Raw genomic sequence first — 26,204 nt, forward strand, 5'->3', positions numbered from 1 at the left:
CTCTCTAGGAATCTCTAGGTACTTCAGTGCGACTTTTAGTTAAAGTTGACCATAGAGTTGCCCTGGAGGACCTAGATTTCCCTAGAGAGAACATATTGATAAAACTCATGAATAATCAAATCCACAAATGTCAAAGTCACAAATGTGTAGGGGCAAGTGTATTTTCTAACCATGTATTTTTATGTCTACAGTCTAGTATAGACTGTGCTGTGATGGCTCACAGAGCAATGCTGATCTATGGGCCACAGCTTTGAGTAACACTACTTTGCTCTGAACTGGGATGTAAGATGTCCCTCCCCATACCTCTGTTGCACCTCACACTCAGATAAAAGAGGATGCCTTGCTGCTGTCCTCCATGTCCCTTCTCTATAAAATACCCCATACCTTTGTTTTGTGAGTCAGAATCAACCTAACACTGAACCACGGAGATCTCTAGAACAGAAGTAACCTCTTCCAGAAACAATAAGTGAACAGCAGAGAAGTAGGAATTGTCTTTCTGAGTTAGTCAAACTTCTGTGTGACTGGACAGATCCATCAAAGAAGCTTCAACCTATCTTCCATTGTCTTCTTTCATAAGTTACACTTATAGTTATAAGAATAGCCACAATTACAGTATTATCCACAAATCTGTTTCCTAGACTAGAATTATTGTGAAACTGCCCAGTGTTATACACACTTCCAAAGCCATATAAGTGGTAGAAAAAGGCTGTTGAATTTTATGGATGATATCCCTCCATCCCATAGAGCTAAGTTTTTGTTCATAGAACAGATGTCTTTTCAGCTTCCCAGGGTCTCTATAGCAATCACAAGTCTTCTGTGAGAACATGCTGAAGCATTGCATGTTCACATTGCTTCTGTTGAATAATACGGGATGCGATCATTTATGCTTTTTGGCATTTATGGGGAGTCCAGACCTGAACCCCATGGATCCAAAGCTCCCACTATATCTTGTAATTTGACAGTGTAATCCTGAACAAGCTTACCTTTTGAGTATAGTAGGCTTTACTTACAACTAAACATGCATAGGCTTCACCTGTACATTGTGTAAGGGGACTGGTTAGGAGTCACTTCTATGCATACTAATATTTTACATGCTTTTTGCCTAATTTTAAGGGACTCATTGGGGACTCTGGAAGAATTAAGCATGAGCTCAGTTCCCTTATAAATAATTTCTGTTTCATTGGGTCCTATTCAAAGGAAGGTACCCCTTTAATGAGTCATTGCTTAGAGCACAATGGATCCCATATATACACCCACCCAACTCTGTAAAGTACCAAGCAGCAGACAGCAGCTATGTTTAACATGTAATCTGCAGCTGCCTAATTAGTAGTTAGACACCTCCTCATTTCCAACTTTGAACATCATAGAATAAAAGGGATGCACCATTTCATGCCACTCTTCTGTAATGGAATGAGTCTTCTAGTACTGTGATTCATAGGACAGCCCTAGTATTGTTTTATTGCCTTAAGGGAAAGTAGACATTGCCTTAGACCTATCACATATTTAATGGTTGATGTCATAATTCCCTCACAGAGTATAAGTACTAAGTTTTTCAAAGTTACTTTGGGGGCAGCTGATTCAGGTCCTGAACTGTGTGCAGCTAGGTATTCAAACCAAGAAATAGAAGTGTACAGCCAGTCACATTTTCTATGAGTTCTTGAACTACAATGAGATGGAGGGCTCATAATAAATTTCTTTTTCAGCTTAAGACTAGTGCATTGAAGCACCAAAAATACTAAAACATATGAAGCAGCGTGGCAATAAACCTGGGGACCATGCCCAGAAGAAAAGTTCATCCTCTGGTCGGGACGGAAGCACCCCAATAGCACAAGCTTCAGATGATAGTGAGGAGACCAATATCTTAAATCCAAAACTGTTGACTCAGAAGCGACCACTCCAAGTTTCAAGCAGTATGGGAGACAGCAGTATGGAAAACACTGATGGTGCCAAAAGGCAAAAGCTGTTGCCTAAAATGAGTTCCTCTGGCCATGAATCTGGAAATGAGGAGTCGGATGACAGTGATTATGAGCAAGGAGAGAGTGACAATGATGTCAGTGATGAGACAAGCTCTGAGGATGATGACGATGATGACATTTGTAGTGATGCCTCTGAAGGCGACGAAGACTCCAAAGAAAAAAGAGACCAGACCTCTTCAAAGACTGATTTAACAAAAGGTAACCACTGATGCCTGGAAACATTCAATAAATTGTGCATCTTTGTGACACCTATCAGCAGTTCTGAGCTTTTTTTCCCTCTGGTGGCTTCTGCTTCTAATTAATCTTGGCTGTGATTGTGCCAGTAGCTGTTAAGATTCATTATGACCACTATTCAGTTGTGCTTCTGACACAGCTCTGTTTTATTGCTTAACTGTCTGACATAACTGCCTTATATCATCAGTTACATGATGTTTCAGACTGCCTCTGCCAGCATGGAGGGTGTCTTTCTTTCTAATATGCTTTGTTTCTGTATGTTCTATGCACAGATACTAAAGACCTTGGGTCAGTCAGCTGGACAACATATTGCATCCAATATAAATGAGACATCTTATTAGAATGCAAATATTTATGGCCCTTTCTGTGGTAAAATAGAGTAAGCGGTTTAAAGTTTGGATATTTAAAGGTAATATAAATTAAACACTTGATCCACCTTATTAATGTGATCTTGGCCATCCTTACAAAAAAGGATGGGGCAGATAAGTCTCCCCCATTGCAGATTGTGAGCAAGGCAATGGAGTCTGTGAAAATAGTAGCTTTCCTTAAGCCACAGAATAAGCTAATTGCTGAGGAGAGATTTGAGCTGGAAATTATCCAATTGACAGATTTGCCTGTCCTACGCCAATTCATATTTCAGGCCAAGTTAGTGTTGTGGTGGCCTCAGTGAATCCTTGGTAACAATCTGTAACATGGACTAATCTTTTGGAGGAATCCTGTTGTACATTTTCTAATTGTAGAGAAGTACTGGTAGTTAAAAACAGTTGCCCTCATCTGTTGGATTGTTCGAAGTTACTAGAAATTGCAATTGTTTGTGTGTTGTTGAAAGACCACAGTACTGAAAGGAAGTACATTTTTAGAAAAAAGATAGGACTGGAGCGTGGCTTTGGTGCGACTTCTGGACTCTTAAGACGCATGCATCATTGAAACACCATACCTCCACTGTGACTCGAAGCAGCTTTATTTGGGCTGTCTGTAACAGGCCAAAGTCTTTATTTTGGTCCAACAGTGGATTAAAGAAGCTAATTTAGCTTGATTTTTAAGTCCAAAGTATTATGCCAATGCTGAGATGTTTTATTTTCTGCAATGGTACTAAAATAACCATCTGAAATAATTTGTCACTTTTTCAATCATAAAATCTGTAGTGTATATGGATATGCCTCCTCAGAAGTTAATGCAACATGTTGAAGGACCAGGGGAAATGAATAGTAGCATACAAATGTTGGTTGTGAAAAGTGTGTGTGTGTCTGTGTGTATGAGAGAAAGACAGTCATGCTGACTGTTGCAATAAGCAAATGAACCTTATAATAAATCAGCTTAGTTACTACTTAAAAGCCAAGTTTGCCCCTTGGTAATTGTGCAGCTTCCCTCTCTTTCTCAGATTTGTTGAAAATTGACTAGCATCCTAAATATATGCTTCAGCCTTCAGCCAAAACTACAGTTTGGTCTCTCCTACAGAATGAGCTTATTAGGATATTGTGGAGTTGTCAGCAAGAAGCCGCCTAGAGCATTAATAAAGAACAAATGATGCCACTCAAAACATGTTTTTCTATCTCGAAAATATGCTTCCTAAATGTAGTAAGCAATGTGATATGATATTTGTAAATGTATTTGAGTGAGACTTCCTAAGGCAGCCTTTTAAGTTGCCATTGGAAGTCTTGTTTCAATGCACAAAAACAAGATTTGCTCATAAGAATTAGACTGTGATGAAATCTCTCAAAACTACACAGGGATTATGAAATCCAAGCTGTCAGAATCTTGCCTGCTTTCCTTCCAAATGCATGGGACAAGCTGAAGAGCCAAGCGACTTGGATATATTCAGATTATATTTAGTTGTGGTGGTTGTTGTTATTATCATTCCTTTTCACTTTTGTGGGGTCACACAGCAATGATTTTATCAGCTTTGTGAAGGCCAGACATTTATTCAAATAATTTCAAAGATTTGTTTTATGCTGATATGCATTGAAGAGCTACATATCTGAGATAAAAATCCAGTTATCTGAGAAATCTTAATTTAAAAAATGTTGAGAGTTGGCAGAGCTGAGAGTAATGCTTTTACACGAATTAAAAATGGCTGATGTACCACAAACAAAGCACAATTATAAATAGCAATGTGGCTAATTGGGAAGGTGTCTAATGAGTTCAGTAGGGAGGTGGATTAGGTCTCATTTAGCATAATAAATTAATCTGGAAGAGGGAGCAAAGAGCACTAATGACATTCAAATATGTGAATAGATGGTGGTGAAGACATAATCAGTTGGCATACAAATAATAATAGACAGCTATATGGTGGCACAAAACATAGTCACATACAATTATTCTTTTGCAGGAAATAAATCATTAAGAACAAATTAATTTTAAATGTAGGTCAGGAAGAAAGATGTACAGGGGGAAGTTTGTGTGAAGGAACCAGTGCAAAACTGCTGATATTATTGTCTCTTTCATGGCCTTTTAGCCTGCTAGATGCATGCAGCCTTCATGGGGAGTGTATTACCGAAATTCCTGTGTAGTCATTCTAATGCAGTAGTTAGTGTGAAGTGAGAAATAATATATTACCACCAGCATGCGTGGTAACAAAAAGAAGATGGGCTCTTGTCCTAAGAAGTTTACATTGAAAAATTTTCCATGTCAGGTGATGAATGGGCTGGGGAACAGTGGGAAGATAAAAGAATGGTCAAATAGGAAGAGTATCCATTTCATGTCCTTAAGAGTAGTTTTAGTAGAAACTAGAAAACATAACCAAGGTAACATCTGGAGTTTTCTCCATTTGATTTTCTCCTTAGCTTCAGTGAAGAATTAAGAGTTTATGGTGAAGAATTCATAGTCAAGGCGGTTTTTGTGGAGAAATTTGAAGGAAGGAAAAGTAATAAAAGACAGTTCCAGGAGACCTTTGGACAGCTGAGGTCAATGGAAGAGCAAAATAGTGAAATGTCATAAAGTTCCAAAAAGTCATTGCAGTAGAGATAAGAGTGGTCATCATCATCATCAATCATCATCACTGTTTATATCCTTTCTCCCCCTCCACCAAAACTGTCACTCAAGACAGCTTACCAACTAAAACAAGGACAGTATAGTTAAAACTTACAAAAAAGCAACATTGAAACTAAAGACACTTTAAAACATATAGTTTAAAATGTTATAAAGTAGTCAAACAAACACTGCAATTTAAATAGTAAAGCATTCTCTTTAAAGCCCTTTAAAAACTTTCAGTTCTCAAAACCAGTCAGCATAGAAGGGTTTGCCTGTTAATGGAAAAATCACAAGGAGGGCCAGCCACTGAGGAGGCCCTATCACACACACCTTTTGCTGCTGTGCTGTTTGTATGAGCACCTTCCTGTACATTGTGATGAGTCTGGCGGTCCTTAAAGCTTGGATCGGCTGCCTAGGTTTGCAGTATTGTTCACTGTTCATATATATTGAATGGAACAGACTACAAAGGCTGTCTCATCCAACTACCTGCCATGTAGGAATACACAACTAAAGTACTCATGAGAGATGCTCATCCAGCCTTTGTTTAAAGACCTCCAGAGAAGGCGAGACCACTACCCTCCAAAGCAGTTTATTCCACTGTCAACCAGATCTTTCAGTCAAGAAGCTCTTTCTAATGTTTAGGTGGAGTCTCCTTTCTTGTGATTTGAATCTATTGGTTTGTGTTCTAGTCTCTGGAGCAGCCGAAAACAAGCTTGCTTCTGCATCATCCTAATGGCCTGATGGCAGGTTGCATTACAATTGATTGTTAATTGGATCAGAATCAGAATCGTGGAGTTAAAGGGGGCACTCGTGGTCATCTGTTCCACCCTCAGTGCAGAAATCCATTTCTCTAACAGATGGCTATTCAACCTCTGTTTAAAAAAAAAACAATGAAGGAGAGCTTACCACTCTCTAAAGCACTCCCTTCCAGTGTTGAATAGTTCTTACCATCAAGAAATTCTTCCTAACTTTTAGTTGAAATCTCCTTTGTTATAGTTTGAGTTTCTTGGTTTGGGTAGTCATATGAAGCGTAATAAATATGTCGAATACAAGACACATGCAGTGGTGTTTTGAACTTCAGTGGCTTGCAGCTTTAATAAAAGATCTAAGAACAAAAAGCCTGAGGAAAGGCCTTGGTTATCATGTGGGCAATAAAGAGAGTTTGGTGGTTTTAAAAGCAATTTTATTTTATTATGGTTATGTAGTGTTTTAATACATGCCTGGTGCTACAGAGAGATTTTAGTCTATATTAGGCAAATACTGATGATGAGAAGAGGAGAAGAGAAGGCGTGGGATGAGGTTTAATAATCCAAATAAAAATGAGTTATAGTGAATGAATTCAGCTCAGTAATTTGCAAAGAGACTTCAGTTGAGTAGAAACAAACAAGCTGCCAATGGAGACAAGCTCTGGAAAGCTACTCAACCATATAGTTTGAACTGAATCTGAATAGAGTGCAGTTCCTGCCCCCACCCCGGCTTCCATGGAGAAAACTCTGCAAACGTGAATGAAACAGAATTGACACAGGGCTTGCTTCTGAACTCTGCAGACAGCATCTGGTGTCCGCTGCTCAGACCCTTGCCAAATTTTGGGAGCAAGAATTAAAGTGAATAGGCTTTAAATTAAAACCCGTGTAGCTAACAAGCTGAAAGTCCTAATTTCAATATCAATCTGTAATCACCTTTTCCATTTGTATTACACTTATTCTCTGGAGAAAAGTAGGCTCCCATTGGAAAATGTTTATGAATTACAAAAATTAGTCCATCTTCCCGTTATTTAATAATGTAAGTTCATGCAATTAAATCAATGAAGTACCTTCTGTGGGTTCTTACGAATTGCTGTCTTACATTGTGAACATGTTCTCCCATAAATCTTGTTGAATTCAATAAGGTCTTTTCCCTTAATAAAATGTGTTTAGAATCTCACCTTAATATGTCGGATGGTGTCTCAGAGGTTAGTCACTATGTTTAATTATAGAGTGGGCCCTTGGTATCTGCTGGCGTTTAGGTTCACATCGATACAAAATCAGTGGTTGCTCAAATTCCATTGTATGCAGTGGCATAGTAAAATGGTGTCCCTTATATAAAGTCCAAAATCAAGGTTTGTTTTCTTGAAATAGTGGTACGGGAGAAATCATTTTAAACGGTGGATGCAGAATCCATGGCTATGGAGGGCCAACTGCATAAAAGTATAAATATAAAGAAACCTACCTGTAAGGTAGCAGATGTATGAGAATAATTTCTATAATAGCAATCTTGAAAGACTGATTAGCAGAGGTGTAATAGCTATGAGAACTTGTATAGATGATTTAGGGTGAATAAGTAGATGAAATGAATGAAGCTGAAGAGCTGGGTAAAGAGCCAACTGTAGGAGGAGAAAAGAAAAAGAAGAGATTAAGCAGAGGGGATGCCAGAAAGAAAGTTTGTGGGAAAGCCTCTGCTGGGTGAAAATGAAGGAAAGGAGAACAAAAGGATGAAGAGGATGTGGTATTTACATGTGTTTGATACAAAATACGTGAAATGGCAAATATGTTACAGCTCAATGAATCCTAACAGCATGCATAAAACTCTGCATCTGAAATTACTGGACCAAGTTCGATTAAAACTTCTTTTAGACCAGTGCCCTTTCTTTTCAAGCCTTGGGGCCTTTCTATACCTGAGTTCTTTGCAATGAAAGGTATGCAAACAGCCTTCCTGATTCACAGATGTCTGGTAAAAATAAAATACTTGCACTGAAAATAGTGCCTTTCAGATTGTAATTCAGTTAGAAACATTCTGGGGAAAACATCACATAGCTGTGTTGCTTTTCCAAGATCTTTTCTGACCTTATCAGTGAAATGAGTGCCTTCAAATTAAAATCAGAGCATGTTGCATCCATGGTTAATGATAAGATTCCCGAGATATATTAAGAAATATATAAATTAGGTGGTGGTTCTGTTTGATATCCCAGAGTTCCTCTCACTTTCCTTTCACTGGTATCCATTCAACAGGTCAACCTTGAGAGTGCCTTTGAGGTGGGGGCTCAGGAAGTAGGGGACAGGAAAATGCCAGTTTATTTTATTTGTTTATTATATTTATCTCCTTCCTTTCTCCCACCTTTCTCCTACCATGTAGCTTCCACCAGTATTCCTCTGAATCCAGCCCATAAATATTATGGGCACAGTGGAACAATGCCAATTTTTCCTATGGGTGCTACAGTATGTGCCTTTTACCAGTGAATCTGGGGATGGCTGTTTTGGAGATTATTTCATGCCCACGTGTATAACCTAAAATTTTGTACTGCAGTATTTCAATGTTTTTGCTTGCTGTTTTCGTGAACATTGTGTTCATTTCGTGAACATTAATATTGTGATGGTAAGTCACAGTGCTTGACTTGCCCTCCTTTTCTTCCCGTTTACTTTGTGAAACCTTTGTTTCCTCTAAGCTGAACAACTCTAATCTCTTCCTACTCATCTGTCACTGTTTGTCTTCTTTCTCTTTAATTAGTTTTAACAGGGAATGTACCATTTATTTATTTAATGGCATAGGTTTTCAATTTTATTTTTCATCCTCTTTCTCATATATCCATATGCTTCTTTGTCTTTTTGTGATTGCTGTTGAACATAGCAGAGTCAATTTTTATTGACTGGACTGCAGTAGATCTCTAATCTTTTCCCAGAAATGGCCTAGATAATTTAGTATCTATTAACTTCAGAGTACTTTAACTGCTTCTTCCCATTGTATCCAGTTTGGAATCTGTCAACATTATTTCTCATTTATTGTATTGTTGTCTTCTCCCCTCATAAGTTTCAGTCCTGTGAGCATTCTTCACAGATTCCTTGATCTGCAAGAGAGAAGGGAAAATTTGTTTTGTCAGACTACAGCTCCCAGAACCCCTAGGTGACCATGATGACAGGATTGTGGGAAGTCTAGTCCAACAAAGTAAATTTCCCAACCTCTTGTCTGGAAAATGTACTTTAAAAGATATGGCAAAATTATATCTGTTTCCCATGGTATCTGAAGAGTTAATTACAAAATTTATTTATGTTACTGAGTTCTATCTGAAAGTTTCATAGCTGAGGGTGCAAATGTCCAGATACCAAGAAACTATGGGCCTCCTCTTCTTTTTGCCTCCCCCTCACCCTCTGGGGTTGAAAGGTGTATGACACTGAGCCCCAGATGTTTCAGCTGTTGTGGCTAGTACTCATATTCTTTCAGCTTGGTCTAAATGTTAAGGGAAGTCACTGAATAAAAACTGCATCAGCAGGAGGGACCGGAAAGAAGGAGTGGGCAGTGGTTTGAAAAGCATAGGGCGATCCTGACCAACATGGCAGTCTTCAGCTATATAGTTCACCCACCCAACTGCGGGCTTGTCATCCGTGAATTTGAGCATGGCCCTATCCCATTCACCCAAGTGGCGGTGTGTGCATGTGCCTGCCCCGCCACAGTTGCGCACACGGCACACCACTGTTAAAACCAATGGGACTTGAGGTTCCACAGTTTTTGGCATAGGTGGGAGATCTGGAACGGAACCCCTGTGGATACGACGGGCTGACTGTATTGGATTACAGTTCCCATTTCCCAAAGTTGACTAGAAGTGATGGGTGTTCCAGTCTAACACATCTGGAGGGCACAAGGTTGGGAAAAGTTAATATCAGTTGAAGAATACTGTTCAGCCATAGGAACTGCCATGAAAGGAGGGCACTGAAGAAGCAGTAGGAGACTCAAAGGAAACAAGGTTGGAGAGGAAAGAAATTTGCTGTTGGCTAAAAAGATGCCAGTTCAGAAGATTGGAAGATCAGAAGGTTGGCAGTTCGAGGCCCGAGTGCTGCATGACGGGATGAGCTCCTGTCACTAGTCCTAGCTTCTGCCAACCTAGCAGTTCGAAAGCATGCACATACAAGTAGATAAATAGGTAGATAAAAACCACCTCAGTGGGAAGGTAATAGGGTTTAATGCAGTCATGCTGGCTACATGACCACTGGAGTCATCTTTGGACAGTGCTGGATCTTCAGCTTAGTAACAGAGATGAGCACCGGCCCTTACAGTTGGTTATGACTAGACATTCATGTCAAGGGACTACCTTTAACACAATACCATCACAAACCAGGAAGGTCCTGGGATATCAAAGAAGCATTAGTTATGGCAATATCTAAAACTTATCCTCTGAGTTAATTTCTCTTTCTTTTGAACTATTTATATACAGTAGTCCCTCGGGTTACGAAATTAATTCGTTCCGCGGCTCCGTTCGTAACCCGAGTAATTTCGCAACCCGAAAAGGCTAGCGGCTAGCGCTGGAAAGCCGCTAGCCGCGCTTTGCGGTTTGAATTTCGCGCCGAAAAAAACATTCGTAACCCGAAAAAACCTTCGTATCCCGGAACAGTTTTTTCCTATCTATTTTTTTCGTATCCCGGAAATTTCGTAACGCGATCAATTCGTATCCCGGGGTACCACTGTATTTCCTTTCAATGAGAATAATTCTCAAGATGATATGCAGAGTTAAAAGATGGTTTACAAATATGTTTCAGTACAGTGTTTCACGTTCCCAGAAGGCAGCAGGAATGAGCTGTCATAAGTAGATCTTTTTAGCCTCAACACAGTGCAGCAGATTCCCTCAGTGTACACCTGATGGTGTCTACATTGGTCCTGGATCTTTGAAGAACAATGCCTTGTTGGAGAACCTGATTTCCAACAAGGCATTCCTGCTTCCAGTCTGCAGGAACAAGTCAGGTAATGTCCAGGCAAGTAAGGCAAGACAGCACACATCTTCTCTCTGATGGTTGTTGGATGGTTGTTGGGATTCTGTGCTCCATAAGTGGTGATGCTGCGAAGAAGGACAGTTTATCTTTTATGAAGCTGTCTAATGAGCAGATGTGAGGGAACAAAGAATGTGCTTTGAGCTATCCAAGTCAATTCAATGGGAATGCTTGGTACAGAACAGGATGTAAGGATAGTCCTGAGAACAGGAATTTTTTGGTTGGAAGACAGGTGGGGGGGGGAGTGCATGAAAATGTCTGTATTGCTATGTACTTTTAATATATTTGCTAATCAAAACTGCTTGAGTCCTGACAATATTGCATATGGTGTGAAAATCTTCAGTTTTTTGAATAAAGTTTTCTGAACATGCTTCTGAACTAAGGTTTGCCAGTGCATGATACTTAGAGGCTTTGATGGCTAGCATCAATCTGCCTTAAAATGTTTTGTAAATATAAAATGTAAAATGGATTAAAATGTTTTCCCAGTTGTTTATAAATGGGTTATTTTTAATATCAAATTTGTATCTATTTATTGTCATACATAGCAAATGACTGTCTGGGCCTATGTACCTGACAGGTGATGGTACATATCCTATTGGGGAATGAATAGGTGAATAAAATCCTGGAAGTATGCCTGATGTCATGAAATCTTGTAAGAGTATTACTATTTGGAGAGTATGGCATCTGGAATAGTTACTGGGAAAGCCTCTGGATTTGTATGTCTGTTAGATGGTCTGTTGTTATGTTGTTGGTTTAAACTGACACTGTCTGGAAGTAAGACAATGGACACAACTTGTGAGAGAGAAATATTATTGTCCAGGAATTATTGATTTATTAAAAAAATTATTTATTTTGATTTCACAAATGGCAATAAACCAACAACAACAACAAAATGTTCAAACAGGCTTAGGATATGAATGAGCAGAAAAAACACATATAAGAGATGCTTAACAGGCAATTCCATTATAGTAGATAACTAGGTGGTGTTTTATGTTTCCAGTTAGAATGAATGCAAAAGATAGCTGAGGAAGTCTTTCACAATGGAGTTAGGGGTAAAGCAGAAAGTGTCTCTCCATAAATCAGCAGATCCTGAAGCTACTCTGGGCAGATGTAAAGCAGTGGTTACATAGTTGATAAGAGTTGATCATTTCTAAGAGCTGTTTGACAGTGGAACACACTCCCTCGGAGAGTGGTGGAGTCTCCTTACTTGGAGGTCTTTACAGAGGCTGGATGGCCATCTGTCAGGGGTGCTTTGATTGTGATTTCCTGCATGGCAGGGGGTTGGACTGGATGGCCCTTGTGGTCTCTTCCAATTCTGTGATTCCTCATAAAATGAGTGTGATTTTTTTTTCCATTCCATTGTATAGGGATTTTTCTCGCCCCCATTTTTCCAGAGCTAAGTCTCCCATTTTTCAGCAAGGCAGTCCAGGAGTCATTGTGGATTACTTGAATAGTACATGAACTCAGGTAATGTTCTCTAGCTTTTGAGCCAGTCCAGGAGTACTCAGCTTTAAGGTACCAGTTTGATGTTTTTAGACTGTTTTTTACACTTCACTGTGCAGATTATTGTAATACTAAAAATGGTTATATAATTTTTTCTTAAATTATAAATCTCTGTCCAAGGTACGAAAACACAGGAATTGCATCTGTTGCAATGAACAGTAGTTTGCATGGTGTATTTGCATGGTGCATTCTGGGTAGTAACTGGAGGCATGTTGGCTAGTTTCTAGTGTGAATGGTCCTTATAATATTATTGTACAGTTACACTGTGGTGCCTAGATACTGAACATGCTAAATGGATTTGACCAGGCTCAGATTCATGAAGGCTGTTGCTGAGGAACTTGTGGAATTTCTCAGGCACCTTCTCCAGTGGAATCAAGATAAGGAAGATATTGCCAGTGACTTTTGGATTAAGGAAGCGCCACTGTAAGACAGTCATGAGTGTACTGGCAGTTTTAAATATATATTAAGGAATATATTGGCACATCCATGTCAGTATAATTGATCTGAGAATACAAACTGCCTCCACAACTATCTGAAATAATTTCGGATGAGGATCATGTGATAAAACATGGTGATAGGAGGTTATATGGTGTCACCAGCTGTAACATTCCTACCAGTATGTAGTTTATCTTTGTAGGAGATGATGGTATACAATCTTTCTACACTAATGGTTATCAGGATAGTATTGACAAACGGTTTTCCTTAGAAAGTTAATAGTATGAGTACAGATAGAATGATGATACAGTCCAGATATCCAAACATCCTCATCATGATAGTGCCAGTACTCAAACAATCAGTTGCCTGGGAATGGCCCATTTGTACATTTTTTGGTAGTGTAGAAGAAGAGTGAAGGTGCTAAAAGTTTAGAAAATTTTAAAAAAATTATTGAGTTTTTGCAACAAAACGTACAGAGTCTGTATAATAATGACAAAAAGGAATACAGAAAAATAACAACAACACTTGATAACATGGGCCAAGGGTGTATATCTGATAAACAGTTATTCTTCAGCAGAATCAAGAAATTGGTTCTCAGAAAGAACCATTGAGTCCATCTTGTCCAGCTGTAGTTTCTTTCCAGAGATCTGTCTGTGAAATAGGAGGTTGGAGTTGATGGGAATGTTGATTTACCTTGTCAATAAAGCTAAAAGTTTAGACTTGTCAGTAATACCCAGGTATAAGTCCACGCTTAGCCACAAAGCTGCCCCCTTCAAGTGAACTTGGACAGTCATGTTGACCAGTATCTTGTTGGAGCACTACACTTGAAGAATCTGTCTCAGTCTAGAGCAATCAGTTCCAGTCTTTGCTCTTTGGTTTCTTTTGGTGACAACCCTTTATCTTCCCCAGCCAGCTTGTGGGGAGGATGGGAAACTGAGGTTGAAAAAGGCTAGCAAGATGTTGCATTGCTAATTCAAGATTACATTTACTGTAATTTAAAGGCTGTGGTTCATATGAGTGCAGTTAACTCTCTGGTGTCAGTCACACGTTAGATATTTCCAGTGAGCTGCCCTGTAAGGTAACACTGCAAAAAACAACAATAACACATGCAATTCTTTCAGGAATGTGTCATGATGATTCAAGTCAGTCCCTTCCCCCTGTTTTTTAAAGAAGAGCTCAGGAGTGGCTACTACATCAAGGCCTCCACCAAACATTAAAGCAAGTGACTTCGAAACTATGCACGTAGGCTGTATACCCTGTTCACCATTTGAAACATTTTTAAATCAGAAGATGAAAAATGCTGGAGAAAATGGGCACAACAGGGCACCTTCTTCAACATTTGATTAAGACTGCCCAGTTTATCCAAACATTTGAGGACATTATTATAACCTGGAATGATAATGTTTCTTTTTCTACAGTGTTGAAACCTCTACACAGTGACCAGATTTCTGTAGTAGTATAGCCAAACAACAACAGCAGAAAACCCAAAACAACCCCCCTACACCTCCTTTATTAGAGCATAGTTCAGCAAAATACAGGTAGCCCTCCTCAAAAGCAAACTCTTCCTTCTATATTCATTTCTCTCCCATCCTCTTTGCAAAGAACTGGGAGCAGTGTCAGAGATTAGCCCCCTTTATCTTCTAAAAAATTAGCTCAAGTTGAAGGTGCTGACAGGCCCAGAGTCCAAGGTTGCATCAGGACTAAGAGGGGCTTTGAAATGATGCTTTGCTGCTTCAGCCAACCTGTAATTTAGCCACTAGGCTAGTGTTAGACTGAGACCTGAGTTCAAGTCTTCACTGAATCCCAAAGCTAATTGATGTCAGGATTGTCTGTCAGCTTAATCAACCTCACAGGTTTGTTGTGAAAATAAAAAGATGTAGGTGAGATCCTTTATTGTGCCATGATCTCCTTGGAGAACAGATGGGTTATCAGTCATATACCATACATAATGGACTCATCTTATTTCTCATTGTGAGTTGCCCTGAAAACTCTATTGTAGTCTGTTGCTATGAGAAATTTGTTGTAGTCAGTACTCTATATACATGCTATAAATAAACATAAGTACATGCAGATGATAAAGGTTCTATATTCAAGCTCCACAAAGACTCCAAGAAGGGCCATTAAAAAATATCCTATAGCTTGTTTACATTGAATTCCCTATTATTTTCTTGCATGCCACGGATAGTGATTCTCTCCTCATAGAAACAGAGTTTTGCACTAAAATAACATGTGGAGCATCCTGAATACCTCTTTTCCTTTTTCTTTAATTATCCCTTTTCTGCCTCAGAACCATGAAGTTAGTACAGTTTGTAATTCTTGTTCCTTTTTGTAGTTACAGAACCCAATTTTTGCCTTGGGCTGTCTAGATCTGAAAGGATTCAAACCAATTTGTAGGCCTTTATGCAACAACCTTGATAAAGCAATTGCCTTTAAACAGCATGCTCTTTTATTTTGTTATTGGTTTCTGCTGTATTCTCTGTAATTGGACATTTGCAGGCACGCCAAATGAATGATTTGAATGGAAGAGGGGAGTAAAAACCAAGGGAGTATCCCAGTGAGGCTGGTTGATTATTTAATATAAAAGCAGGGGAATGCTGTTTAATCAAGCATGTAGTTGACCTGTAGAATTCACTGTAGCTAGCCATGTAAAAGAATGGATTTAATTGCTTTTGCTCAGAAATGGCACTTAGATTGTATTTGTTAAGTCTTGCGGGAGGTTTTTTTTTTTGTAGATTGCAAGCAAGTTAAAAGTGCCCAATGTATACAGTTGCTCCATGCTGTCAAATGATTTTCTTTTTGTCTCTTCACCCCTCCCTAGCCCTAATAATTTGGAGCAGAAGGTACTGGTCCTTGCCAACGGCAGGATAGCTGACTTGATGGCCCAGTGGTTTGATCATATATGACAAATCCTGTATTTATATCTAAGTAGGAATGCTATGTTTTGCCTATATTTGCAGAAGCTTTGCATCGGGAGGTTGTCCTCCAACCTTTTGCTGACCTATCCAGAGCGCGTCTAGAGAAAATGATGATATATATCTAGACTTTTACCATCAGGAAAGATTTAGATGTGTGATGATATATTTGGCATATTGAAAGAGAGAGGACAGATGTCAGCAGAGCATTGTTAATGTTTAAAGTAAAAAGGACTAAGGATATTGTCTGACTATTCAAATGCAGATCTGAGATCCTTTGAGGGAGGCAACTCTGTTCCAATGCTTCACAATCCTGTCTGTAGAAGGCCTTCTTAGTGGCTGCTCCCAGGCTCTAGGAGGTAGACTAGTCCAGTTGTTCCTCTGGGAAAGAGATTTTTATTCAGGTGGGCTTTTGGCAGTTGGCTAGCTGCTACAAAAAGGTTTGGGTCCCCCCCCCCTCTTTTTGAGCAAAGGAGTATTGTAACTTTTTATCAATATATTTTAAAAGAGCATTTTAATTCAGTAATACATTAATATAGTAATTTGTGTTTTAACAATACATTCTTGTGTTTATTTCTATGCCTATTTGTAATGTTTTTGTCTTGATTCTCAGGTTTGGGGAGAAAGGATGGATATCAGTGAGGCAAATAGTTAAATAGATCAAGCCAAGAAAAAAAAAGAGATAAAAGGGCCAATTTTAACTTAAAATGCAACTATCAGGCAAACCTCTTCCCATTAAAAAATTCATCCAAATTTGCCTCTTCAAAGCCTTTGGCTCAGTCCTTTACTGGAAAGGAAATGAAGCAACGTATACATAAGTACACTTGAATATACAGTGGTACCCCAGGTTACGAAAATAATTCGTTCCGCCGCCGCGTTCGTAACCCGAAATGCTTCGTAAGCCGAAAAAGCCATAGGCGCTAATGGGGAAAAGCCGCGATTTCGTGCGAAAAAGCGCCGAAAAGCACCAAATTTTTTTTCGTAACCCGAAATAACCTTCGTAACCCGGAACAGTTTTTTTCTTTGGATTTTTTTCGTAACCCGGAAATTTCGTAAGGCGGCGCATTCGTATCCCGGGGTACCACTGTAATGTCATTATTAAAATAGCTGATCGGTCCATGGCTCTGCATGAAGGTCACAGTCGGTCTGAAGGCATGGGTTTGAATTACACTTCTGTAAACCTTGCCTCTTCACTGGATGCCCAAGTGGCTTGAGGCACTGCATTTTTCTCTCTTCAGTCCTGACATCCTTTCAGGATGAATTGTAACTGAGCGGCACACCACATGCAGTCCAAGTTAAGCCAAGAGATCTCAGGTTCAGCCCCTAGTATCGTCTTTAATTTAATTAATATTTAATTCTTCTAACATAATTAAATAACAGGCTGTATAAGAAAACTTAACTCAAGAGAGCTGCTTCCTGTCTGAACAGATTTTACTGAGCTGAAAGGACAAAATGGTGCAGGGCAGTTGCCTGTGTTTTTGTGACAATTCCCTGCTATGCCTCTTCCTTTATTCCTTCCTTGTCCTCCGCTGTCAGAACTGAGATCATAAGCACTTGGCTTCAGGGATTGTTTTACTTGTTTATGTTTAATACGTAAAGGGATGATGATGTGACTTTTAGGAGTTTTGTAAATTCTGAGAGCCAGCACTGCAAAGTGGTTTGAGTGTTGGACTACAACCTTAGAGCCCAGGGTTCAATTCCCAACTCAGCCATGAAACCCACTGGGTGATCTTGAGCAAGTCACATGCTCTCAGCCTCAGGGGAAGGCAATGACAAACCTCCTCTGAGCAAATCTTGCTTCATGATAGGTTCGCCTTAGGGCCGCCATAAGTTGGAAATGACTTGAAGGCACAAACAACAACAAACTATGAGTGCCTGCTGAAATTGCTAACAAAGGTGTTGTATGGAAATTGTTTTATTTCTAGTTGCAGGTCATGAAGTAGACTGGAGCCTGGGGGCTTTTCTTTAATCCTTAGGGCAGAATCTGTAATGCAAAAGGCTCTGGAGTCATGTGAGAAACAAGAATTGAGAGATCCCTTGGGTGGAGAAGCCTGAGGAAAAATTGTGTTATTAGAGTGTCTCATTTCAAACTCTGCTCTAAAGCCAAGGAGAATGTTAGGTATTGGCAATACTGTACGTTCCCTAAACAGTGCCTCTGAGCCCCTCTCCCATTATTTGTACCATATGTGATTGCATGAAGTGATGGTAGAACTGTTTTCAAACTCATACTATGAACAGTGTTGTTTTAATGTTTATATCATTGACAGATGATACAGGCCAGAACTGAGGCCAGAACTGATTTACACTTCATTGGTCTGGAAATGCTCTTATTCCTCTTAGTTATGCACTTTTAGTTAGGCTTTAAAAGCTAGTCATATTGGCTCCAGGCAAATGCATTTGCAGTTGGGGAGCAGGATGCTACCTGCCACAGAGAAACCTGCATTCAGACGACACAGCTCCAGTACATTTGATACTCCTTTATACATTTTCTGAGAGCAAGTATTAACTATATTAGCAATGCTTCAGTTTTGTTGGAAAGATGTAACACATCTCCTAGTAGGATGCTACTGGGGGAGGGAAATCCACATAGTAAGTGTTGTGTACACAGTTGCATTGGTGTACACATAGTCAACCAAGCACATGTTTGAAGAGGCTGTGGGCTCAATGGTACAACACGTGTACAGTCTGGATAGATTAGGCAAGTGGGCAGGAAAAGCTGTTGAAGAACTTAAAAAGCAGGATTTTATGATGGCTGTCTTGACCACTTGAGTGGATCACAGCGTTTGTATGTCTTCAGAAGAAGGAAGTTATTCAGGTAGCCTTGCAGTTTGAGTGCAGGAGAAACTACAGTGTTCAGTGTGGCCTGCAGATGGAGAGACAGAGGAGGCTTTTGATAAATCAGAGACTGACATTTATGCTTTGGGATGGGTGTCTTCTTGTATTTCCCTACCAGAGTTGTCTTCAATGTCTTTTGAGGAGATACTGCAATTGAGAAATCAAGTTGGGATGAAGGCTTATCAGCGAATGACTTCTGAGAAAAGAGCACCAAGTTCAAAGAAGCCAGAGAAGAGACAGTGGCCAAGCAAAGACAGGTAAAAATGCTTCTCCGGGTTATATCTCCAAGTGAAGAGTATATTTACACTCCCCTGTGTTCCAGTGAAATTTTCATTTTGTACATACTTACTTGAGAATAAATTATTACAGTTGAACTTGGTAAGACTTACTTCTCAGTAAACATGCTTAGGATTGTACTGGGAGATCCCTTTCTGATCCTGCCTGGAAAAGAGGAACAATTTTTAACTAGAAGTGACTTTGGGTGACTTTGTGAGGAGGATGGTTTGTTTGTTTTTTAATAATCTGACTGCCTAAATGTCTTCCTTGTAGCATACATTAGTGGAGCTGCTTTTTTCAAAATGATCTGACTGATTTCCCCCTTCCCTCTTTTTTTCTTGAGGTCTTCTGGAATCTTTTTATGTGGCTACTCAACCCCTATTTGCCTTCACAGCTCCTCACATTTTGGTGTATTCTGTAAATGCCATGGATGTGATAAGTTATTCAGACAAGAATATAAGCAGATCACTATGGTCTGCCCTTGGACACTTCCATGCAGTTCTGCACATTTAATATGTGTCATTTGCCTTTGTTCATAGTCCTGAAGCCAGATTTCAGTACAGATTAAGTGCCACATTTAAGGTAATATGAGCAGACATCTGTTTTTTACTTCATCAGTTCTCCCTCATCTGTTTCTAACTTTTAACTGGAAACATCCTTTTTCCCACCCCACCCTCCTGGTTATTTCACCTTCTACCTGAGGCTCTTGCTGGGTTTTCCAGACAATACCACAAGCCTCTGAAAATGTATCTTCTATTATTGGTTACTTATTTCTATTTTTAACTCTCTGAATCCTTTGGAGGGATGCTTTTGTGCAACAGTTCTGTGCGGCTGGAATCAAACCAGGTAGATATATGTATGTTTTAAAGAAACCTTCTTGACTAGAAGGAAAAGCTTCCCCAAGCTTTGCTCTGTGCAGTAATGCATTTTAGAATGAAACTGAATTCAGAAGGAGCGTTCAAATTAACTGAATGGAATTTTAAAATCATTCTGCAAGCTGATCAAAGTCCACTATGTTATCAAAATCAAAATGAAGTACAGTCAGCCCTTCTTATACACTGATTTTTTATACACTGATTCAAGCATCCACAGTTTGAAAATGTTCAAAAAAAGTATAAATTTCAAATATCAAACCTTGATTTTCCATTTTTTATAAGGGACACCATTTTGCTATGTCATTATATTTAGTGGGACTTGAGCATACACGTATTTTGTTATTCACGGGGGATCTTGGAACCAAACCCCAGCGTATAACAAGGGTCCATTGTAGTGCCCAGTGACATGACTGATTTGAAATTTCCCACAATGGATGTGGAATAACAATTCTTGACCAACCACCTGAGGTTCATTGTCTGTGTTGCTCCATCACATCCCTTAGAAAGCAGCATCCCATTTTGGTCCAAAAACATTATAGGCTGAGAGGGTAGGGAAATGGGCTATTGCAACAGTAGCACAGGACATATTGTTCTAAAACAATATTTTACTGCCCCGAAGATATCTGGTCTTGTTCCGGACTAGGAGCTCCATATTGTGAGACTCCATATTACTGTCATGACCTCAGTGAGGGGTGCTGTCTTATTGGATGATTAGTGAAGGGTGCTATCTTTTTAGGTGATAGATAGCATGTGAGGTGCTAGATCAAGGATGGGCAAATTGCAGCCCCATGACCACATGTAGCCCTCGAGTTTTGTGGTCCTTTAGCCCACTAAACTTCATTGGACTGTTCTTTTCTGGGCAAAAGAGGTGAATTGTCTCTCCTGAAACCCACAAGGAGCATTAATTCATGCTTTAAATAGGTTTCAGAGTCCTATTGTACTGTTCAGCAACAACTGTGGCTACTTGTAGGGTTTCCCCTTTTAATAATAATAATAATAATAATAATAATAATAATAATAATAATAATTTGTTTTATTTATATACCGCTATTCCAAAGATCATAGCGGTGAACAGCAAGTAAGCTAATTAGCAAGTAAGCTAATTTGCCCCCAACAGTCTGGGTACTCATTTTAGCGACCTCAGAAGGATGCAAGCCTGAGTCGAGCTTGGGCCCTTTTGCTGGTCTTGAACTCACAACCTTGTGGTCTTGAGTGAATGGCTGCAGTACAGGCATTTAACCACTGCGCCATGATAGTCCATGTGGCCTGTAGAAGTTTCCAGGGATAGAAAATTGGACCTCAGACTGACAGCAGGTGCCACCCCTGTTCAAGATGGAAGTCTCATCTAGCATTTCACTGGCTGTTGCTTACTTTCTCCATTCCTTATAATTTTGTCTGTGTCCATATCTCTGTACAGGGCTCTCCCAGAAAGGCTGTTTTTTAGAGAGCCATCTCTCCTAGGACCAGTTGTATGCTTTGCCTTTTTTTCTGTGTCTGGAGGCAACCGTATAAAGCCATGGCTCACATAAAAGAAGAATGAGTTTTGTTGCTGTCACTGCCAAATGGTAGAGGTGTCATATTTTCAGGCTGCTAAATGATTTAAAATGAAAATCATGGTGGTGCTACCAAGAGAATGAAAATGAGTGATACTTCACTGGGCCAACTCATTGAAGGAAAAGTGAAGCATTATAAAACCTCCCAAGAGTTCTGCCTACTCTATCTTTTGAAATAAAGAAGAAGATGATGAAGTTTATATACTGTTCGTCATAAACAAGTCACAAGTAGTTTACAAATGAGAATAAAAATAGCAAAGGCAAGAACAAAAATTCATCAAGTGCAACCAGATCATAAATGTCATAAGCTATAACAACATTAAAGGGACCCAAGACATGGGTGAAGAGGTACAACTTAGATAACCCATGAAACAGATCTGTTGAACACACCTGCAGAGGTAGACAGTTCTGTAATACATTCTACATAAATGTGTTCAGGTTGCTTCTCCCTAGGCATTGCCAGTGGATCAGTTACAAGCACAAACCTCTCCAGAGATCCCAAAGGCCAAGCTGATAGATCCTGGGGTAAGTGTTTCAGCTTGTGAAGACAAGTAATTGGCTGATATATGATAAAAACTCTGAAATGAGTTGTTAAATATCTAATGAGATACGTGAGTGAAATAAAGATGCAAGAACTGTGCTAGCCCCCTTGAGTGTTTGTTTTGCCCCCTGCCTGTGGAAGATGACTTTCTGAGGGCAAAACTTCCTTTATCCACAAACCCCAAGTTTACATTTCATGGAGAGACTCCCAGATAATGGATGCTCTCCCTTTGAAATGTTCTCCTTCCTGTATAGAAGGCCTAAAAATGGCAAATGATTGTTCTGTAGGGTCAGATACCATATTTGCAAAAAGCAGCACATAATAATACAGTAGCTATATTTGCTAAAGCAGATGGTAGTCCTTGTCCAAATATTTGCTTTCCATCTGTTTACTATAATGTTTAGTGAGTTGGTTTGTATCTTTTATATCAGGGATGATCAAATTGCAGCTACCTGGCTGTTTGTGACTCCTCAAGCCTGTTTTTGATTCTTCCTCTCCTCCAGATTCCCTCAATCACTATTCCTGGAAGATTAACTTAAATAGGTTATAAATTGTCCCTTGATTATTTAAAATTTAAAAGTACCAGTTTTTCAATACCAGAAAGGAACTTCTGGTCACTTCTGGTTACTTCTGGTTTTTTTGTTTTTGTTTATTTGTTTATTTGTTTTGTTTTTACTGTCCATGCTGTCCTTGAAAGACTCCAAGGGCAAAACATTAGCCCTTGAATCCCTGCAGTTGCTCATCCTTATTGTATTTCCCTCTTTTCTACTAAAGGGATCTAACCCAATTAGAACTGCATGGAGTATTTGGAACAAATACAATGATAACTTATACAAGGAAAGAGTGGTATGTGGTTACTTTCCTGCTTCCCCATTATTTATTTGCATATCACTTTCCTTATAAAAGGAAAGGCATCACCAGAGCCCATGAACACAATTTTTAAAAACACAAACAACTCTATAACCTATCTGACATAAAATTGCAGATTAAGCTTGATATCATAGAAGAGAGTTTTTACATTTTCCTCCATAGATTCAAATAAACCTGAACACTTCAGACAAAGCTTGAAAAAAATTACTTTTCTAGACTGCTAGAATCCCCCAGCAGCAGAGTCCACCTAAACATGTTGAAGCGAGATTTACCTGTCTTTAGATCCTGGGAGGAAAAATTACAATTTATTCCATGGGAGCATTTAGATACCTCAGTCTCATAACCTTTTGGGGTTCAGAGTAGTGTACACAAAGAAGAATAACTCCTAAAGAGCAATAAACTGTGATATTCAAATAAAGATTTGGGACTAGCCTCACACAGAAAAATATTTTTGCTGAAATTTAATCAGAGAAGAGATTTTCATTTGAAATTTTGGTCCCTTATCTTTCTTCAGAGTATTGTAGCTGTAATGAGCGGCAGTCTGTGCTCGCCAGTTCTGAGAGAACTAAAGCCCTTTTAAAAGGTAATGAATGCAGGTGAAAAGGGGACAGAATGATAAGAACACTTAATTAGATGTACACAGCCTGGAAGGTTTTTAATAACTTTTTTTTCTGTTATGCACACTGATTATATAAATTAGTTTGCCATACAGATTGCAATCATCTCAGTACAATCAGTCTGTCAGGATCCACATACACCAACAGAATTAATTTTTTTCCATGAGTTTCCATATTTATATTCTGTTACTCCATATATTAGCGTAATGGGTAATGAGTGTGTGTGAAGGGCTAAGGCCAAGGTGAAAGCAAAGCAAAGTAGGTGCCTTCAAGTTGTCTGTTGACTTATAAAAACCACATGAAGTTTTGAACAAGGAATACTAAAAAAAGATGGTTTGCTATTGCTGTCCTTTTAATATAGCATCTTTTATTCTCTGGTGATCTGTTCTCCCTTCCAAGGACTAACCACCACCGAGTCTGCCGGGCTTCCAAGATCAGATGGGATTTAGTGTCTTCAGGATAGTAGGCAATTGAAAAATGAAAAACTTAATGTGATTGCATTTCTCTGAATCTCACTTGCATTCTCATCTCAATACCAGATTGTAAAGATTTGTTTTTCCTTCTTGCATGAAAACATGTGCAGTTTAACTCTTTTTAAACTTTTGCAATACAAGACTTTAGCTGATTTTTGTTTTAAATTACCGTATATACTCAACTATAAGTCGAGAAATTTATGCCCCAAAATGGACTCCAAAATCAAGAATCGACTTATGGAAGGGTCAATAGGTTACTACAGCTGATAAAAGTGCCCACCTTCCTCTGTAGCCAAGTAAACAGTCCCCATTTGAGTCCCGGTGCTGGCAGCCTCTCCTCTCTCCACGAGAGACAGTGTGTGTGTGTGAGATGCTTCAGCCCTCCCTCGCAGCTGGAGCTAACAAGCAGCTACTGAGGGAAGGGAGAAGGATGCAGAGAGAGGGAGCATGCCCAGGCTTGGACCCCGTTTTGCAAACCATGGGTCTGGAAATGCTGGGGTTAAAGGCAAGCCTGGGGTCTTCCTTTTTTTCCCTGCAAGCCATGGGTCTGGAAATGCTGGGGTTAAAGGCAAGCCTGGGGTCCTCCTTTTTCCCTCCAAGCCATGGGTCTGGAAATGCTGGGGTTAAAGGCAAGCCTGGGATCCTCCTTTTTCCCTCCAAGCCATGGGTCTGGAAATGCTGGGGTTAAAGGCAAGCCTGGGGTCCTCCTTTTCCCCTCCAAGCCATGGGTCAGGAAATGCTGGGGTTAATGGCAAAGCTGGGGTCCTCCTTTTTTCCCCCATGGAAGCTATGGGTCTGGAAATGCTGGGGTTAAAGGCAAGGCTGGTGTCTTCTTTTTTTTTCCTGCAAGCCTTGAGTCTGGAAATGCTGATGCAAAGAGGTGTGTGTGTGTATGCACCCAGACTTGTTTTCCCATGCTGATACTGTGACCCTTGAGAGAGGTTCAGAGAGAGAGAGATGTAGAGCGGGAAGTGGTGCTTTGTTTCCCCCTTTTGATTTTTTTGTAATATGCCCTTGACTTATCCACGGGTCATATCAAAATCCATGATTTTGGCCTCAAAAACTGCCTTTGACTTATACATGAGGTCGACTTATACATGAGTATATACGGTACTGTAAGCTGCCTTGGGTCCCATAACAGGATTGTGAGTTCTTGCATGGCAGGGGGTTGGATTTGATGGCCCTTGGGGTCTCTTCCAGCTCTACAATTCTATGATTCTATGAAGATGGAGAAGAGAAAGTCAGTCAGTCAATCAATTGAACTTTCTACACATTTTTCCTAATGCATTCACTTTGAAAACATTTTCTCTGTTGATCAATTTATGTTTGTGCTTATTTTTCAATTGTATGCATTTTTAGCTCTTTGCATTTTAAAGATGTCTGCATGGTGTTGGAAAAAGTGAATGAATACTTTAGTGAAGAATTTTGACTCTAGTGATAATCTGTTCCCTCCCTAGATCTGAGTGTCATTGAAAGTAGAGATCCACTGCCCTTGCAGAAAAATAATGGGGTTTGAAGTAATCCCCTGAAATCACATCTCTTTCCAAACAGAAGTTGGAAAGGGCTCCATGTGCACACCACAGGAATGTTGGCAGCAGAAAGCTGTGGATGTGAACATTTGCCAGACAGCCAGGACATTACATTTATATGAGCAAATGGCTTCTGCTTGTCTTCCTCCAGCTGCAGACTTCGAAGGGAATGAAATCTGACTTGGTGGGAATCTATGCACCCCCCCCCCCCCCCAGTTTTTTGTGGGGTTTTTGGGGCTATGAGGCCGTGTTCTAGAAGAGTTCATTCCTGATGTTTTGTCAGCAGCTGTGGCAGGCATCTTCAGATAAGATTTTCTAGAACATGGCCTCATAGGCCAAAAAACCCACAAAAAACTATGGATGCCGGCCGTGAAAGCCTTCAACACCCCCCCCCCCACACACACACACACAGTATTTTTGAAGGCACTGCAAGGAAAGGGGGAATTCACCTCAGAACAACTTGTCATACCATTTCCCCCTCTTTAACTTTGAAATGTGGTGTCTCTTTCTATCCTACAGGCTTCCCCCACTTATTTGGACGGGGTTAGGGGCCTTAACGCTGACAGAAAGTGGAATCAGTTCAAAAGCAGACCCCAGGGTTTTTATAGCTTGCAAATATGTTTTAGCCATGAAGAATGTAAATAATTTTTGCCTTGGTCCAGGCCTCAGAGGGAGAGAAGAATGCTGGACCTGATCCCCTCCCCTCCTCACCATTCCCTTCTCCTTTTGTGTCGTGTCTAGCCTGAGGGCAGGGAACCGTCTATTATCCCCTCTGTTGTAAATCGCTCGGATTCCCAGTGATTGGGTGGCATATAAATAAATCCTATTATTATTATTATTAATTATAATGCATTATATATCACTTTTGAATGC

At 39.7% G+C, this 26,204-nt stretch overlaps 1 protein-coding gene across 2 annotated transcripts in view; it reads left to right on the forward strand.

Annotated features, from left to right (window-relative positions):
- The window catches only part of RRP36 (ribosomal RNA processing 36), a 36,251-nt gene that overhangs the window by 2,024 nt on the left and 8,023 nt on the right, over nt 1-26,204 (forward strand). For both annotated transcript variants that reach the window (XR_006101885.1, XM_042449095.1), the window contains exons 2-3: nt 1,704-2,174; nt 18,716-18,854. Coding sequence is in view for 1 of the 2 variants with exons in the window: in XM_042449095.1 (XP_042305029.1) it covers nt 1,745-2,174; nt 18,716-18,854 (569 nt within the window). In the remaining variant the exon portion in view is untranslated. The remainder of the gene's footprint in view (nt 1-1,703; nt 2,175-18,715; nt 18,855-26,204) is intronic.

This window comes from Sceloporus undulatus, chromosome 1 (assembly GCF_019175285.1).
Source record: "Sceloporus undulatus isolate JIND9_A2432 ecotype Alabama chromosome 1, SceUnd_v1.1, whole genome shotgun sequence".
NCBI lineage: Eukaryota > Metazoa > Chordata > Lepidosauria > Squamata > Phrynosomatidae > Sceloporus > Sceloporus undulatus.